This window comes from Corvus hawaiiensis, chromosome 1 (genome assembly GCF_020740725.1).
Source record: "Corvus hawaiiensis isolate bCorHaw1 chromosome 1, bCorHaw1.pri.cur, whole genome shotgun sequence".
In the NCBI taxonomy this organism is placed as follows: domain Eukaryota; kingdom Metazoa; phylum Chordata; class Aves; order Passeriformes; family Corvidae; genus Corvus; species Corvus hawaiiensis.
In genome coordinates this window covers 11,691,536-11,710,134 of record NC_063213.1, presented here as the reverse complement: position 1 = coordinate 11,710,134, position 18,599 = coordinate 11,691,536, and the positions used below count along the sequence as shown (strand labels likewise).

Below are 18,599 nucleotides of genomic sequence, written 5' to 3'. Positions count from 1 at the left end.
AAGGTTCACCACTGTTCCAGATGTATGGTTACCAAAAATCACCAGCAGATGTGACTCCAGACCTTAATATGAGGGTAGGAATCTGTCAATTTACATTAAAAAAGTAAATCTTACTTAGATCCTAAAAATACAGGAGCTTGGGTACTGAGATACTAAAACTATGGGGCAAGAATGGAAAAAATGAACTGTCAAAAATACATCAAGCACAGTTTGTGAAGATCAGCTCCATTTTATGTTTAGTCCTTCATGTACCCAAAATCTAAATATTCAAAGAACAAGAAGAAATCTCTAAGAGTCCAATTTTCACAGGGTACATTCACAGACACTGCAACTCCAGGAGAGAGTGGCAGGAGCAAATGTGGCTTCCAGTCTGAACTCTGAAGGCAAAAGCTTTCAAAAAAGAACAAGCCATCTTCTGACGTGTTACATGCGAGACACTTGGGGCTTTAACAGTTATGTGAATTTACTTACTGAGAATTCTTAGCCATTGCTCAACAACATAAAATACTATTGTCACTGAGTGCACAAACCACCACGGAAGAGACGTGAAGTTTTCACTTCAAATCCATGACTGCAGTAGCACTGCACTCCCAATGCTGGCCTCTTGACAAAAAGACTCTTAATCAAGATGATGAAACTGAAAGTTCCATAGCTTAGTAGCAAGAGTGCGCAGCCAGCGGGAACTACGTGCTTCAATCCCGGAAAAAGGGCAGGTTATTTGTATAAATATTTAAGACCTCAAGTACCTAAAATGAGTTGCCATAAATGAGAGGCATCACTTTTTCTTCCCATTCTCAATTTGAAAGAAAAAACAAGACAAAACAAAAATCAGCCTGACTTTAATAGCTTTTGATTAGTGAAAAAAAATTCAACAAGCCCCCTAAAGCAGCCTGGTACTCTACACATACTTTCAGCTCCTAGATTTTCATACCATGACTGAAATTAATCCACAGTTAATTCAAATTTTGATTCAGACTGGAGAAGATTTGAAGAATAATATGATGATAGTCAAGATGGGTAACTACAGACTAAAATAAAATACTATAAAATATGAAACTGTGAAACTAGGGCAACTGTATAGATTTGAAATAAATAGCAAAATTTTGAAATGTGCTAACTTCAATGAATTAAGATACACAAGGGGTTTTTTTATTTTATAGCTATAAATTCACAGGTTTTATATGAACTATAAAAAAGATATAAAAAATTATAGCTTTTATATAAATTATCTTCCAGTTTTTCATCTTCTCATGAATTTACTTTTTCTTCCCTTTTGTGACTTGAAGTTAAAACAGCCCATGAATTCCAGTGTGCAACTGTTTCTTTCTTTGGGCTTTCATAAAACCAACTTTAAAAAGGCTAGAAAATGACTTAGCTCTAATTCATTATTAATTTTTATTTATCTCAGTAATCTCTCATAACAAAATGAAGAAAAATGGAGTTAGGAAAACAGAGTTACTGTTTTACTTAGAATACAGAACTAGTGCTGGCCACAGCTGTAGAAGACAGATGGTTTTGCAGTGCAAAAAAAGTTCCTATGACAGACACAGCTACAGGAGAAACAGAGCTTATGACGATTACAGCAAAGTCCGCTTGAAAAGGCTGAGACCTTTAACTCAATTTTTGGATCCAAATAAGAAAACTTTTTTTCCTCTTTTGGATATTGTCACTTCAGGCTTTTCCTTCACTTTTTCAGAGAAGCTTCAATACAGGTATCACTTTACCCTGACCTACGTGTTAAAATGTCTGCTCAAAAGATAGGCTGAAGATACACGACTCTCTGTGCTTAACACACTCAAGTCGGCATTCAGTAAACTGTAATTCAGAAGAAACACCTTATTAAAAGCATTAAATAACCTAAAGTATACCGAAAAATATATCTCCTCTTTAGATATCATGCAAAGGCTTATAACAGGGAACATTAGTGACAAGTCTCACAAGATTTTTACCTTGTCACCTTCATCTATTTCCCATTTCAAAAGGGTAAAATTAAGCAGCCATTTCATTTCTATGTTTGCAACCCTGTTTCTCTGAAATACTTGTAGGCATTGTGAAAGAAAACTGACTTCATACTTCAATTACAAGTCAGAGAAGAACAAAGCTTAGCATTCGGTACTTTATGAAACATAGAACTGAATGGACTAATCTAGAAGTAAATAATCTTTTTCAGAGCCCATACTTAAGAGTGAAATGTGCATTTCCTCCCAGACCCTATTGTTACACTGAAGACAGAAGGACAATATCTAAGGGAAACTCAAAATTCCCAACATTGACTTGTTTTTTACAATCACTTTCCATTCAGAAGTATCTGTGACTTCACACTAGCCAACTCTACCAGTTAACACGGGAACATGATAGCAAAATAGCACTATTTAAGTTCAGAAAAAACAAGTATTCAAATTTCTCTTGAAATTTATCACTCTGTGATAACAAGTATTTCTAAAAGGTGATAAAAGATGGCCATTCTTGACTTAAAGCTAATTAAAAAATAAATTAAAATCCAAGTGCTGGCCTTGAAGATGGCCAAAACCGCCTCCTTACTTCCACAGAAGTATCTGACCCATTTCAGCAAGCCTGCAAAGCAGCTGAACACTGAAGGAATTCCAGAGATTGGCCATGTAATTAGCACACACTAAGTATTCAGAGCAACTTGCTGTACCACTGTAGTAGGAAAGAATTTTGGAGCACAGTCCTCTGCTTATTTGCATTTCAATATACTTTGCATCTCATTAGTAAATGAGCTACAGAAAGGATAAACAGCAACTTTTTAAAGATAAATTGTGTATTTGCCATGCACAGAAGTAAAACAAAATTATTTTCTGAGCACTTCTATGAATTCTAGTACTTCATATTTTTATATTAAAGTTACATTTTACTGGGTACCTACCACGCTTTCCCCCATATTGACTTTTTATTATGATTTGTAATAATCTCAAACTACTAACGAGCTGTACAGGAATTCCAGCGGGAACAGTATCAATATATTTACTTTATTGTTTAATCTGCAAATTGTATAAAAACTGAAAGCGTCCTTTATAAGGAAGTCTAACTCCAACAGTCTTCCAGGAAGACAAAACACATGGAGCATCACCTTGGCATTGACATTAAACTTGTCCCATGTTTATTTCTTATCACATAGTTGTTACAGAAATTTACAATCTTTCTGCACATACAGTTACAAGCTTCAACCACAAAATCATGATGTCTGGACAGACCAGTGATGGTCAGGTTTTTGATGTGGCTTCTTTTTGTTAGTTGGTTGTCTCTTCAGTTACAACTTTCTGCCTAAAAGCCAGGAAAGATGGCACCAGTGTCACAGTACTCTTGATCAAAACAAAGCTGTGCTATCTGTGAAATGACGGTGAGGACACATCCTATCATAATCTAGGAAAATGGAGTGGGGGGAGTCAAAGGATTAAGCATCAGTATAGGAAAACATTTATGAAGTACAATAAATGGGGCCAAACATCCAACAAGTGCACAGATATGTAGCTCACTGCAGGGTGACAACCACCTCTGTTTTTCTCTGTTTTCAAGTCTTTGATGGCACATAAGGAATTCCATATATTTAAGAAATTACAATTAAATTACATCGTTTTAGAATACACCTTGTGAAAAGTAGATTTCCATAAAAATATAAAGTACTAAATAAAACACAATGAAAAGGAATGGCACCTAAACATTTTTTTAATTTATACTATTTACTCTCCATGGTGTTTCCAAAAAAACTCAAGTTTAGTCAGAAGAAAAAATACAGAATGAATGAAACAAAAACTAACCTCATAAATAAAATAGACTTTGGCATTTACATAGATTCCCATGCGTACTACTGCGCGCACAGCAGCATTCATACCTGGGAAGAAAAAGCAAAATCACAGTTATAGTCATCCAGCATTTTTTGTATACTAGAAGTATTCGTTGTCTTGAAAATAAAGCGAACATTAATTCATTCCTAAGAAAGACAATGACCAGCATCTATTAAAACAGAAATTTGCTTAATGACAGTGCAAGCAGCCCATGAGCATGAAGGGTTCAGAACTATTCTTTGTACAATAATTATGTGAATGCCAGTGTGTGTGTTAATCAGAGATTAAATTGCTGCTGACTGCAAAACAGCATTGTAAAAGTTACAGCTACGGAACAAGAAAGTAAATTAATTTTGCAATAATGGTTAGTTTTCAGTCTGAAATGCAAAACGTTCAACAAGTTAAAATTTAGCTTCTTCAAATGAGAAATTATATTTGAACAATTTTTATGGGATTTCCAAAATAACACAGGCATATATACAGTATTTTGTGGGGAGCAGAGCCAAAGCTGACCTGGACAGATGCTCATTTAAAAGGACAGAAGTAGCAGTAAATTAACAAAAAAATGCTACATGGACTCATTTGACCAAAAGGCGTCTGACCACCACTTTGGTCCCTAATACGCAAGCTCCAATTGGAATTCCCTGCTCACAGACATCTGACAAATTATACTCCCATAAAATCTTCCATTTAAGTCCCATGGTCAAACACTCAATCTCCTGAGCAACAGTGGAAGTTCCACTGGTCCCTCTACACAGGTCAAATGAATTTCTGTTATAACCCATCCTTTCAGATACCGCATTACCTTACCCATTATTCAGGAACTTTTCAAAACTAATCAACTAATTGTTTCCATACCACTAAAACAGACATAAGAGATTATGCAAAGCACGAAGAGAGAAGTAGCTAAGCTACACTGATAGTCTTGGCACATTAGCAGAAAAGGGATGCAATAAGGATGACAATCCAAAGTACTAGGCAACAATTCTCCAAATCAGATGCATTTAATATCAAAATAGCCAGGTAGTAGGTAAGCTCTGATGCTTGACACAGGTGTTAAGTGTTCACCTCTCTGAAGATATAAAACATTGATAACTAGAATAGATAAACAACACAGCAAGCCACAAAGATCTCATCCTGCAGTATATACCATTATTGGAAAAAATACTGAGCTGTAAAAGTCAACCTGTCTAAAGAATGAAGCTGAGATTTTCTCTAAGATTCATTACTTATGAACACATCAGGAAGTCCGTGAAGTTGCTCAAGGTTAAACAAAAAAATTAAGTTTGCCAAAATCAAAAAGTTGCTTTTGCTGTTTGTGTAGAAGTCACTTAAGATAAAAATCACAAATAACAGTGTTTTCACATAAATTCTTCTTTAGGAAATTGTAGCAAGAATTCTTCCAGCCAGCGTCAGCCTTGCGGCATAGCTGGAAAAAGTTCCCAAATGCCAAGACAGCTGAAAGCACAGCTTTAGACAAAGAACTGGATGATGTCAAAGAAAAACAGAGAATCTCATCTCACAGCCTGTACTGAAAATAAGTTAGCATGCTAAATCTCAGATTAAACAGAGTGAAGTTATCTCCTCAGTGAAACAGTTTTCGTAACAAAATTAACACCCCTGAGAGACAAAGACCTTTAAATTTACCAAACTGACAGCTCATCACAGCACTGCCATTTTCCACAAACAGGAAGACTTAGCACAAGGTACTCCTTTCACCAAAGCCCACAGCTTGCTTCTATTAAAGCACATGTTGTGTGGGAGGCTTTTTTGTTGTTGTTGCTTGGTAGGGAGGTTTTCTGGCAGTTCTGTTTTGGCTTTTGGTTTTGATTTTTTTTTTGGGGATGGGGGTTGCTGTTGTTTGGTTTGGTTTGTTTGTGGAAAGTTTATATATACATGTATATATATTCTTAATACAGCCACCTACTTTCTTAATGAGTACCTTCCAGTTTCCATGTTTCTTGCATGAAAAATAGGTAAAAATTCACAATTTGCCTGCTCCATGAAAGGACAAAAGCCAAGGAAAAAAAACGATTACAGACAGAAAGCATCTTCCCAGTACCACCACTGCAGCTTTTTAAGTTTATGTAACATACATTTTTTTTGTTACTTCATGTCGTGTATTTTATTTCCTTACACAGAAAAAAGACTTGGCTGTCTACTGGCAGGCTCCTGGCTTATTCCTCAGCCCTTCTGAAATGTAAGTCATGTTAGAATTTGACACCTACAAAATACAGTTAACACATTGCAGCTTTAGACTTCTACAATTTGGCTGTCTAAATTGCAGTAATTCAAGAAAAAATACATAAAAATTCGTGAAGCTTCTGTAGGACTGTCTAATAAAATTTCATTATTTGTGGAGTCTTACAACAGCATTTGTGAATGACCATAATATCTATGAAATGTTATTACTCATGCATATTACTTCAAAAGAGATTTATCAGGTTAACCATGGATTTAGTCCTGAATAATAAATGCAGTTTGATAAACATATAGGATTAGAATAGCAGCTTCAAAAGAAAGCCACAAGCAAAAACCAGTATTTTTTTTTTTAAATAATATAAGAATTACTTAAGATCTTCCTGAATTACTACTTGCTTTTGCATTAAAGCCTTGGAAAGAGGGAAAGATTTATTTTGCACTTTTGGACTCAGCAAAGATGCAACTACTTACACAGCTTTACATAACATTTGAATTAAATTTAAAAGTTGATGATTTATCAACTTGTTGATGTCTATTCAACTGTCCTTAAAAGGAGCAGTTGGTTTTCATAACAGGGCTACAAACAGTACTGCAGAAATCTTTAAATTATTTCAGAGGCACTCCCTGCCTCCAAAAGAGCATCCCTCTCTCGTGCCTACATCCTGATCCACATACATACGTACCACTACAACAGAGGAGATTCTACAAGAGTTTGTGTTTAAGCCAAGTTTGCCTTGCTTTAGTCAGCTAGTCATGCCTTTAAATACATAACTGTAATATAAACCATTCAAAAGCAAAATCAAAACGATGCATCTTGGACAAGCATCAAGAAATGCTTAAGTACCACCAATTTTAAAGACAAACATTGGCTTTAACACAGGCTTAATGACTTAGCACATATGTTTCAGTGCTACCCTGAACAAAGATTCAGACTTAAAAGACTTTATAGCAAAAATCACTACGGAAAATGTCTAAACATTACCTTAGGAAGACTTTACTCAAATATGTAAATGGTTATGCCAGTAAGAGCATATAATCATTGAAAGAGAAGCAGTCAAATACAAGAACTGAGCAAATAATTGAAAAAATAACTTGGGTTTGTTCCATTTACTTTTTATTACGTTACAGATTTTATTTTATATAATCACAATAATTATTCTAGATACCTGAAGAAAACATTACACAATTTTCCTGAACATTAACAGTGTATTAGATCAGAACATTCTACTGCAAAAATATATACAATAGCATAACATCTAGATGAAAAACGTACTTCCTTCTTAAAAATTAAAATAAATATCTTAGAGATCAGTTTCAATCAGTGAAACAACTAATTATAGAAGCAGCTTCTCAAAAATACAAAATGCATTAAAATAGTTTCACTCACCCATTAATAACTACATTTCTTAATTTTACATGCAAATAGTACTTATTGTATCTATAGACACATAGATGTGTATTTCATATACGTCTATTTGCATGCACTAGTCTTAGCTGGAAAAGGTGCTTTTTGGGGGGGGCTAGAATTCAAAAATTCCTTGAGACTATGTTCAAACTACATAAGTGTTAACAAATAAACTCTAATTTGGATGACATAAGAAGAGTGTGGGTTGTTTTAGTTTGTCTGTGACTTTAAAAAAAATAATAATTATCTATTTCACTGTATTAGTTCAGAAGTTTATGGCAGAAAAAGAAATTTTGCCACCATGACAAGGTCAGTACATTTGCACTACTATATTTAATACATCCTACGATGTTTCCCAGCTTGTAATACTTCAAGAGCAGAAACATGTAAATCTTTGTTTCTACAGTCATGGTCTGTAGTATTTCAAAATTCTGGAATCCAAAAGGCTTCTTTAGGGTTCTTTTTAAGCTGTTTTTAAATCCAGTATTTGCTGAAGGAGTTGAGCTTTTTCATTTGTTCAGTGCCAAGACTTCTTCTTCCAATCTACGTCACCAGGACAAGAGTTCTATATCTACAGCACTAAATAAGCCTTAAACTAATAGAACTTTGGGAAACCTGGAATGCTTCAAACGTAGAGACATGTAGCTCCTTACTTCAGCAGGATGGGCTATGATATTCCTGACCATTACATCCCTTACTTACGCTGTCCTCCACAACACCAAATCTTTGAGTTTACCTCAAAAACAACATGGTCCTACTCAAAGACAATGATCTTGAGTCAGTTGGCTGGGCAGCGACTCCACAGCCACAAATGCATCCTTCCCCAAGAGTGCACAATCACCTTCTGTCCACGGCTTTCCGATGACTCTTCCTGCTGCAGAGCCGTACCTACCACAGTCCCGGAATAGGCTGTTTGGAGGCTGTGTGAACTCCAGTGACCTACGGTGGCCAAAATTGTCTCTAGCAGCCACTGGCAACCCACAGAAAATTCAACCAGTGTACTTCATGACCTGAAGCAGACCATGGCCAGAGAATCCCACAAAGTGAGAAGCATAACCTATTAAATCCCATTTATTAAACCGCCTTCCTGAGCTGCAATCAGTACAATTTAGAAATAGTCCAGAAACTGAACCAACCCATAAATATTGAGAATTGGCTGTCAGAACTTCTTTTGCTTCTCAAGGTTCTTGTAATTACGGTGGAAAGTACATTTCTGGTTCACACTTTAACAGCTGGCTAGCTAAAGTGATACACTGTCAAGTTTAGCACTTATACCTATTAAGTGTACTAAATACAGATCTCTTTTCCTGTGAAACAGATCACTGATAAATTCTTTAACTCCACCAAACAAAATAATGGTGAGTAAACCATAATAGTTCCAGTATGACACATATACATTCTACAGTCTTTAAAATTCTACAGGTAGAAAAAGAAAACTTTCAAGGAAGTAGCACCAATGTGAGGAAGTAACTGAAAACATGCCCTATAAATAGAAAGCCTTGTGTAATTTACATAATGCTACTTTTAAATTATTAAAAAGTACAATAACAGCAAAGGCAGTCATTTCACTTTAAAATAATTTCATGTATATTTTATTCTATGCTCAGATTCACAGTCCAATCTAAATCCTGGAACCTATTAAGATTTTGTGTTTAACAGGTATTTTTACTACTCAGTTGTTTGTGAGTTTAGTTTGGATTACAGATACTCTGAAAACTTTTAGTTTCTAACAAATCTAAAACAAAATGAAACATAAGACTGGAACTCTTTTCCTAATACTACAATTTTTTTGCCTACTTCCGAGTTAGTAGCTTTGCCTCACCTACACTTTGCTTTAACAAATTATTTTCAAATAGCAGTAACAGCAGCATATTTCCTTCTGCGTGTACTTCATGACTTCACTCCTCTCACACGTTTGCACCCTGTCCTACAGAGGGCAAATGACCTTGACAGGGCATGACTCATTCTGTCCCTTCTTTAACTCCTAACCTTCAAATTGATTTGAGGTTGCATATTTTACTCCTCTCTGCTGTTACCAAGATAGTAAGCGGTTATGGTCACACACTGTTGTGTGATTCAGGTGAAATGATCAAGTTCTAAAATGCTGGGGGGGTTTATTTTCCTATTCTTCAAAGTTAGGACGATAATGCTGCCAATGAAACAGCTTGGAAGGCATCCAGTTTACTTTTTTTGGTCTTTGTGACAACCCCACTCCTTAGACAGCAACTTTCACAGGCTGTTACTTTGGAATCCTCCATTCTTCAGTGGCAATCTGCCAGATGTAAAGTCTAGATGTTACCTGGATTCTGCAAGTCCTTTAAATGCCTTAATTCACATAGTGGCAAGTGCAGATTAATAATTTATAAAAGGAGATGCATCTGCTGCTGCATTATATAATCTCCAGCCACGCGGAAGCAAGTTGCAGGGCTCAACCTCTTGCTGAACCATGACAAGAAGCTACGGCTGCTTCAGGCAGTACCCTGCCACAGTTTTAAATTAAAATGGTGATTTGGCCACCAGACCATTGAGACAGAGATGCTCTGATTCCCAGTTCCTCCTAGAATCATTTAGCAGTGGAATTGATGTCACTGACGGCAAACTGTGGATAAAACTTGAACAAAGTGTAGCCCCACCGAGGGGCAAAAGAGAAGCCATTTAAACGCATCGATTTTTTTCTCTAGAACTGCAACATTCTCCTCCTCGATGGTAACAAATCCCTTTCATCCCGATTAGAGTTTCGGATAATCCTAAGTAAACCCGGGGGCTCCCCGTTATTCCTGCGGGCAGGGGGAGGGAGGATGCTTCTCCCAGCCCAGATGACGCAAAGAGGCGGAATCTGCAGCGACTCGCAGCGGATCACGTACACACCGGCGGAGGGAGGGAGGCAGGGAGCGTGGAGACACCGGTCCATGCTAGCTACCACCGCATGGACGCGCGGGGAAGCCAGGGCAAGATGAGAGGGGAGGCTGCCCGGCCGCGGACTGGTCCCGGCACCTCCCCGGGCAAAATGTGGGGAGAGACTGGTCCCTGAACCACCGAGAACACGCAGAAAGGAAGTGAGAGGCTCCCACCCCCCATTCTCTTCACAAACGCGAATGACTGCCGCTTCTTCTTTAAGTAAAGTACTCTCGAGACACTCCCGGAAAAAAAAAATAAAATAAAATAACCGTAAATTAAGGGAAGCTGCTAACAGCAAGTATCACTGAACAACTCTCCTGGTATAAGCAGAACAAGAGTCCTCTCGAACTGCACGGTACATTCCGCGTTTGAAATCTTAATTAACTGAAACTTCAAACTATTAGCACAGAATCACAGAATATGCCGAGTTGTAAAGGACCCATCATGATTTTCTGGTAGGAAAGGGGAAACTAAAGTGTACAAAAAAAAAGGATTCTTGACTACGTATATTGTGATCAAGGTTCTTTTCTTTCCCTTCCCTCTTAATGTCTGTAAGTCTTTTGTTCGCCCCGTCCTGTAGTAGCCACGAGTTCCTCTACACTGAAGAGATTTAAGAAGGTGAGACACGTTTCTAACATACTCCTACGGGGGGAAGAGTAAACCATCATCTGAGCGTTCTAAACCACGGGTAAGAACATAAACGTGTCCCTGGTGCCAAAACGAAGTGAAAAGCAGATGAGGCGAGGGCTGGCAGAGCCCCAGCAGCGCAGCCAAGCCTCCCACCCGCCGTGCAGGGCGGCACGACCTCCTCCTCCCCCGCTCGCATCAGCCATCCCTCCTCACCCTCCTCTCCCCACCATCTCTCCAGAGAACGAGACATCTTGGTAGTAAAAGTTACTGCAGCGTTTCTACTCTCTCCCTTGCCCAGCCTGGGTCAGAGGAAACGTGGCGAAGAAGGGAGGGAGGAAGGTGTGAGGTGATGTTTGAACCTCAGGTGCCCAGGCCATGCAAAAATTATTTATCTTTTAAATGTGCTTAGTAAGAAAACCGGGTCGAAGGCCAGCACGGAAAGAGGAAGCCGAGCACCGCTGCAATCCCCTGTGTCCCGCTTCCAGAGCCCTCTCTCCACTCCCTCCATGTGCCGCACCGTGGCTTCCCGACACCAGCCCTGGGGCAGCCCACGCTGCTCCCCCGGCCTCCCGCATGGGCGCCCTGCCAGCCGGGGAGGCCCTTCCTTCTTGCCCCTCACACCACCCTCGAGGGGCTCCTCGTCCTCTCCTGCTGCTGCCCCACTCCCCACCGTGCCCGCAAGTCCCCCGCGTTCTCCTTCCCCTCGTCTTCCCCGTGCTCCCGGAGTGAACGGCATGAGCCGCTACCTTGGGCATCGCCACCGCTGGTCAGCACCCCGATGGCCTTCCCGGCGCCCGAGAGGTTCTCGAAGAACTTGGGCTGGTGATCCATGGCGCTGCAGGAGCCGCACCGGCGGGCGAGGCGGAGCGCTGTCGCTGAGGGAGCCCCTGGCCGCGGGGGTCTGCCCCCGCTCCGCTGGACCGAGCGTTCGGCCTCTGCGGGAAAAGAGCGCGAGCAGCCCGCTGTAAGTGTGTGATTACCGACAAGTAAATCTCTGCAGAAAACCTGAGGGGAGGGGGCGACTGTGTGAAAAAGCCCGGGAAAAAAAAAAAAAAAGCGAGCAAGAGCAGCAGCGCCCGCGCTCCCGTCACCCCACCACCCCCCGCTCTGCCCCGCCGCCGCGCCCTCCTCGCGCGCCGCTGACAGCGCGGCGCGGCCCCGCCCCCGCCAGCCCCGCGGGAGCGGCGCTGACGGGCGGGCGGCGCGGCCAATGAGCGGCCGAGTGGCGGCGCGAGCGCGGCGGGCGGGGCGGGGCGGGGGCGCTCGCAGGGCGCGGGCGGGTGGGAGGGGGCGGTGGCGCGGCCCCAGCGGGGCGGGAGTCCCGGCGCCGCCTCCCGGCCTTCCTTCCCCCTTCCCCCTCTCTTTCTCTTGGCGGCTGAGGTGGGGGCGATGCGGGAACATGGCTGGCGCCTTGGCACGGCGGCGGCGCGGGGGAGGGAGTTGTGTCGGCTAGAGCTGGCTCATCCTCCCCGCACTAGCTTCTGAGGAACGCCGCGTGTCTCCGTCGCGCCTGCGGCTCCCCTGGGTAGCCCCTTCAGCGGGGGCTCTCCGGCGGCTTCCCGGCGCCCGTACGGCTCTGCCGGAGGTTCGACTGGGGAATCCGCCTCCAGCGTGTCGGTTCCTCGCAGCCCGATGCCTTCGGGGAGGCTCGGCCTCGCTGGCCTGCCCAGCGGCTGCTCGGAAGGCTCCGGCAGGGAGCGGAGAGCGCGGCTCCCGCTGGGAATGCAGAACAGACGGACAGTCGCTCCTGCCGCCGTCTGGCAGGGTCCGTGTCACGGGGGTGGGCAGGGAAACCCAGAGGCCCCGAGCTCTGTTCTTTCTGTGCTTGCCTCTCATCCTTCCTCAGGTGTGTCTTCCCGCTGAGGCATCTCAGCACCGCAGTGGGTGTTCAGGCGCCGGTAGGAAGAGGAAGTTGCTTCAGTGAGTATTAATGGCTTAGAGACAGAGTTTGAGTCAAAGAGAGCAACAGAAGCAAAGCGGTGGGGAGGAATTGCTGTAGGTAGCAATCGCAGTCTTTGTGCCTTTCTTTTTGTTCTCCTGTTATGCAGTGATGCTTTTGCTTGGAGAGTGGTTAGTACTAAGTGTTACTATTTAAGTACGCTCATAAACTCCCTGTATTGTAACACCACGCTGGCAAATAATTCTGTTGATCTTAGCAGTGTGTGTAGTCACAAAAACAGTTAAAACGCCAGGTTTTGGTAATTTAAGCAAATAAAGCTGTATTACCCTGTATACAGTTGTTTGTGGTACTTTGCATAAGTAAAAGTATTTGCAGAATCAGGCCAGGTTACACAAAGTAATAAAGCAAGTCAGGGAGAGAGTCAGGAACAGCATCAAAATGCTGACTCCAGTTTTATATTTTAATTGCTGTATTAATTACTGGTTTTACTCAACATCTTCATCACATCACAGACAACTTACATCATAAAAATACACGTGCTCATCCTGTCAGCTTTCACACAGACATGTGGAAGTACAGTCATTTGAGTAGTCAAAATTACTCACAGATAAATGTTTGAAGGCATAGCTGAAAATGGGTATTTATACCTAGCATAGGGGCAGTTCACATTTGCAAATATACACTGAGACTGAGTATGATTTGACAACAAAAAAGATCCATTGACAAATAGATTGCATGCCATGAACATTTATGACTCTGCTGGGAATTTACTATATTCTTTCTAGAATCTGAGGAGAGCTCTGAGTCATAGATTATAATGAACTTGAACTTCTGTTATAGACGTATGTAAGCATCTATAAAGTCAAACTGTGTTCAAAGGGTTCTGGTTCGAGTTTAAGTCACATTAGTTTCTTGGAGAATAACTGCAAAAGCTAAATTAAGGTCTGTGAGTGATTTGGGGCTTGATTCAAAACCTGTTAAATCAGGAAGATCTTTTACTTACAGAAACTATTATGACTACTTTAAGATCATGGACCATTGTCATTTCAGGAGTGCTTTGAGGAAGACAACAACTTGTTGGTTATGTTTGGTTTGGTGCAGCCATTTTTAAAAATTGGCTATTCCCTGTAGCTAAAGCATTCACACTTTGTCTGGAAGTAGACTTGTCCCTCTTGCTTCCAAATACAACCTCAATGCTAAGGAGCTCCTATTTTCCAAAAGTATTTTTTTCTTCAATTGCTCTGTGGTACAACATAAACTTATAAGTGATGTATTTTTTCACCCTTGTGTAACTAGGAATCTACCAATGATTTCACTGTTTTCATCATTTATTATAGCTACTCCATGTTCTTCAGCAGAGCTGTTGGGGAAGAATTTTGTTTTGGCTGTGTCAGGTTTTTAGAGGTGGGAGGAGAGGAAAGGATGTGGAACTGTGTGTTTCTGAGGCTATCTTGATATACTTAAATATCTTCCAGCAATACAATTGCCTGTAATCATAACAGAAGTGAGTGACTGCCTGGCTTAAGTGTTGAAGATTGCTGGGGAAAGCAGTGTTAGCCTTGTGGGATATAGTTAATGTAGCTAGGTACACAAGTATAAATCATACTGGCACTAAGAAAATAGGCTCTTTTGAGATATGCAAACTGATAAACAGAAACTTCATACCTGAGTAAAGCCTCAGCAGGTCATTTGCACACCACATTAGGTGCTATAATTGTCCTGTTACTGTAATACTAAATGAAACCAGTTTACATGGAATAGGGAGAGGACAGGTGGGTTTGACTGTTCTCTGATACTGACCATTGCAGGTGCACTGGTGCATGCATTTCTCATTCCTTGTGTGCCATACAGGTCAAGCCTATCTGCCCATCTTTGAATCATACCATGTTGGGGTTTTAGTTTAGTCTCAGGTTTTCCTGTTAAAGGAATTTTCTCCCATATGCATGTTGCTAGGGGACAAATAGCTGTACTTAAGAAAGACAAAAAGGGGAGTGGGGCAGGCCTGGCTACTCCTTTGTCTACACCTGGGTGTGGGGGCAGTTCGCTCTGAGCGTCCGGAGAGAGAAGCTGCAGAGAAAGGAGCTGCTGCTTCTTTCTTTTTTGGCCGTTCTTTCTTCCTGCTGGAAACAACGCCGGGACCCCAAAAGCCGCTTTCCCTGCCCTGCTAGAGACCGAGCTGTGGCTGTCCTGCCCCGCTGCTGCTTCGAGCTTTCGCTACGCTGTAGCCCTGCTCGCCCTGCCTGCCTGGGCCTCCGTGGGTTTTTCCCATCTGGATACATCTCGTCTGCCACCCGGGATTTGCGTTCGTCCCTGCCGTTCCAGCCTCCTGTTCCTGAGAGCCCGAGATCAACTGCCCAGGGGTTTGTGAAGCTCCTTTGTCCCATCCCTTCCCGGGATCCCAGGGCACCGGTGCCGCGTGCTCCCCGAGCTCGCTCCGGAGCGCCCCCTGCAGCCGCGGGGGAACCATCGCACCTGCCCTGCTCACCGGGAGCCGCCAGCGCCCCTGCCGGCTGCGAGCGGAACTGCACCCGAGGGGAAATAGCCTGACAGCCGAGAAGGCTGGCACTGGGTTTGTGATTGCTGTTACTGCCAGAGTTGTTGTTGTTTTGTTTGACTGGTTATATACATATATATATAGAGTAAAGAACTGTTATTCCTATTTCCCACATCTTTGCCTAAAGGCCCTTGATTAACTTGGAGGGAAAAGGGGTTATATCTGCCACTTCAAGGGGGGCCTCTGCCTTCCTTAGCAGACACCTGTCTTTCAAAACCGAGACAGATCTTGGCGCCCAATGTGGGGCCTGAGGGCATTAAGAAATAGAGGTGAAAAAGGAATAACAGTTCCTCGATAACTTTATTTTGTGTGCTGGATATTGGAACCTTGTTAGGCAGCACTATGTGGTCTAGTTTACCCTGGTTTGGGTGGCATGTAGCCGTGGCTATATTCTTCCCCTTTGCAGCTCCTTACTTGAATATGGGTCCTCTGACTAAGGCTACCATTGCTGTTATCCAGCTTGCGTTATGGGTCGAGAAGGTGAGGAATTCATGGGTTTTTAACTTCCTCCGGAATGTGGGCACATGGATAAACAGCTATCACACACTGAGCACATGTTTTTGGGGTTATGTTAACAATGGTACCTTCTGTGAGGAAATGACACCAGGGGAAGTTTTCTCCCAACCCCTCAACCAGTTCTTTGGGCCCACCCCATCAATTTTCGAAGGGTTTAAATTCCCTCTGAACACTAACCATCTGCTGCTGATAGGCCTACTCTATTTAGCATTCAAGGATAAGTTGAGATTGGCTTGGATATCTACCCAGACACCAGCCCCAGAGACTAGAGATCCTGCCCCAGAACCTGACATGGCCCCAGAGAGTAGAGTTCCTACCCTAGAGCCTGATCCTGCCCCAGAGCCTGACACGGCCCCAGACACTAGAGATCCTACCCCAGAACCTGACACGGCCCCAGACACTAGAGATCCTACCCCAGAGCCAGAGCCTGCCACAGCCCCAGACACTAGAGATCCCGCCCCACAGACTGATACTGCCCAACAGTCCACCTCAGAAAGGGACTACCCAAACTGGGTGGGGGTACTGGCAAAAGGGATGCAGGAGATGTGCCAAGAGATGGGTCAGGTGCGCCAGGGGATATGCCAGGAGATGGGTCAGGTGCGCAAGGAGATGTGCCAGGAGATGGGCCAGGTGCGCAAGGAGATGTGCCAGGAGATGGGCCAGGTGCGCCAGGAGATATGCCAATTGCTAAGGGAATACACCTCCTCAGCTAGTGAAAAACCCTCTCCCTGCCCCAAAGAGGGTGAGTCCGATGGTGCAGCAGTGGAACCCACGGATGTTACAACCGTCCAGGCTTCAGCTGAACCACAAGGACAACCACAGCCAGCAGCAGTCGCCCCTGTGCAAAGGAGGAAGTATAAGACCAAATCAGTACGACCAGTCAATGATGATGGGCAACCAGGGCCCTCACAACCAGCAGGAGAGCCAGAGCCAGAAATCATTACTGAGTCCCTGTCGCACGACAGTCTCCGTGCTATGCGAAACGACATTGTGCGAAGGGGGCGTGAGCCTTATACCACCTGGCTGCTTCGGGTTTGGGACCTTATGGGCACAAGTGTGCAACTGGATAGTGGTGAGGCAAGGTATCTGGGATCGTTGACCCAGGACCCAGGTGTGGACCAGATATTTGTGAGGGAGCCAGGGCCTCTCTCTCTCTGGGAGCGGCTCTTAATGAGTGTGAGAGAAAGGTTCATTCACAAAGAAAGAATGCAGGAGTGTCATCATAGAATGCAGTGGAAGACACTCGAGCAAGGGATCCAACAGCTAAGAGAGGTGGCAATATTAGAGGTACTCTTTGGGAAGGATGGACAGCATGATAATGACCCCGATAAGGTCAGGTGCACAGGACAGATGATGTGGAACCTGGCAAGGCTAGGGCCATCGCAATACACCACCTTCATTGCAACGATTGATGCTGACAATACCCGAGAAACAGTGGGCTCTGTTGCCAACAGGCTCAGGCATTATGACAGCACGATCAATGGCCCGCTGAAAGCTCATGTCTCTGCTGTGGTCCAGGACCTCAAAGAGGAGATGAAGGAGATGAGGAAGGAAATGAAGGAGGAGATGAGGGAGGAGATGAGGGAGGAGATGAGGAGGGTCAGTGTGGCACCAGTGCGAGTCACAGGCCCCCAAGTCAGAGCCCGTCGTCCCCCTGCTAGAGAGAGAGGGTACACCCCACGAGCTGAGCTGTGGTTTTTCCTGTGTGAGCATGGGGAAGACATGAGAAGGTGGGATGGGAAACCCACCTCTGCCCTGGCAGCGCGGGTGCGTGAACTCAAGGAGGGAGGCACTAACCGAGGGGGTTCCGCTAAGGTGAAGGTAGCCTCAGCCTCCCGTGACCGAGCTGCCAGGTATTACAGAAGGGAGGATGATATGTCGGATCCCCTTGAAGGTACCTCGAGCATGTACGCCCAGGGAAAGAATGATAACCAGGGCTAGAGGGGCCCTGCCTCTAGCCAGGAAGAGGCACGGGAGAACCGAGTTTTCTGGACGGTGTGGATCCGATGGCCTGGCACATCAGAGCCACAAAAATATGATGCATTGGTTGATACTGGGGCACAATGTACTTTAATGCCATCGGGACATGTGGGGGCAGAACCTGTATCCATCGCTGGGGTGACCGGGGGATCACAGCAGTTGACCCTTTTGGAAGCTGAGGTGAGCCTGACTGGGAAGGAGTGGCAAAAGCATCCGATTGTGACCGGCCCAGAGGCCCCGTGTATTCTGGACATAGACTTCCTCTGGAATGGCTACTACAAAGACCCAAAAGGACTCAGGTGGGCATTTGGGATTGCTGCTGTGGAGGCAGAGGGCATTAGGCAATTGAACACCCTGCCTGGACTATCTGAGAATCCTTCTGCAGTTGGGCTCCTGAAAGTGGAAGAGCAACGAGTGCCAATTGCCACCTCGACAGTGCACCGCCAGCAGTATCGGACAAATCGAGATGCTGTGATCCCCATCCACAAGATGATCCGCGAGCTGGAGAGTCAAGGGGTGGTCACCAAGACCCACTCACCCTTCAACAGCCCCATCTGGCCTGTGCGCAAGTCTGACGGGGAATGGAGATTGACTGTGGACTATCGTGCCCTGAATGAAGTGACTCCACCGTTGAGCGCTGCCGTGCCAGACATGTTGGAGCTCCAGTACGAGCTGGAGTCCAAAGCAGCAAAGTGGTACGCCACTATT

General features: G+C 43.8%; 1 protein-coding gene across 5 annotated transcripts in view; it reads right to left on the bottom strand.

Annotated features, from left to right (window-relative positions):
• LOC125317767 (phosphofructokinase, platelet) overlaps positions 1-12,052 on the bottom strand; it is a 43,277-nt gene extending 31,225 nt beyond the window's left edge. For all 5 annotated transcript variants that reach the window (XM_048288229.1, XM_048287881.1, XM_048288038.1 and 2 more), the window contains exons 1-2: positions 11,688-12,052; positions 3,780-3,853 (exon numbers count right to left, since the gene is read on the bottom strand). In XM_048288229.1, the coding sequence (XP_048144186.1) occupies positions 3,780-3,853; positions 11,688-11,772 (159 nt within the window). In that variant the 5' untranslated portion in view covers positions 11,773-12,052. The remainder of the gene's footprint in view (positions 1-3,779; positions 3,854-11,687) is intronic.
• Between the last annotated feature and the right edge of the window lie 6,547 nt (positions 12,053-18,599).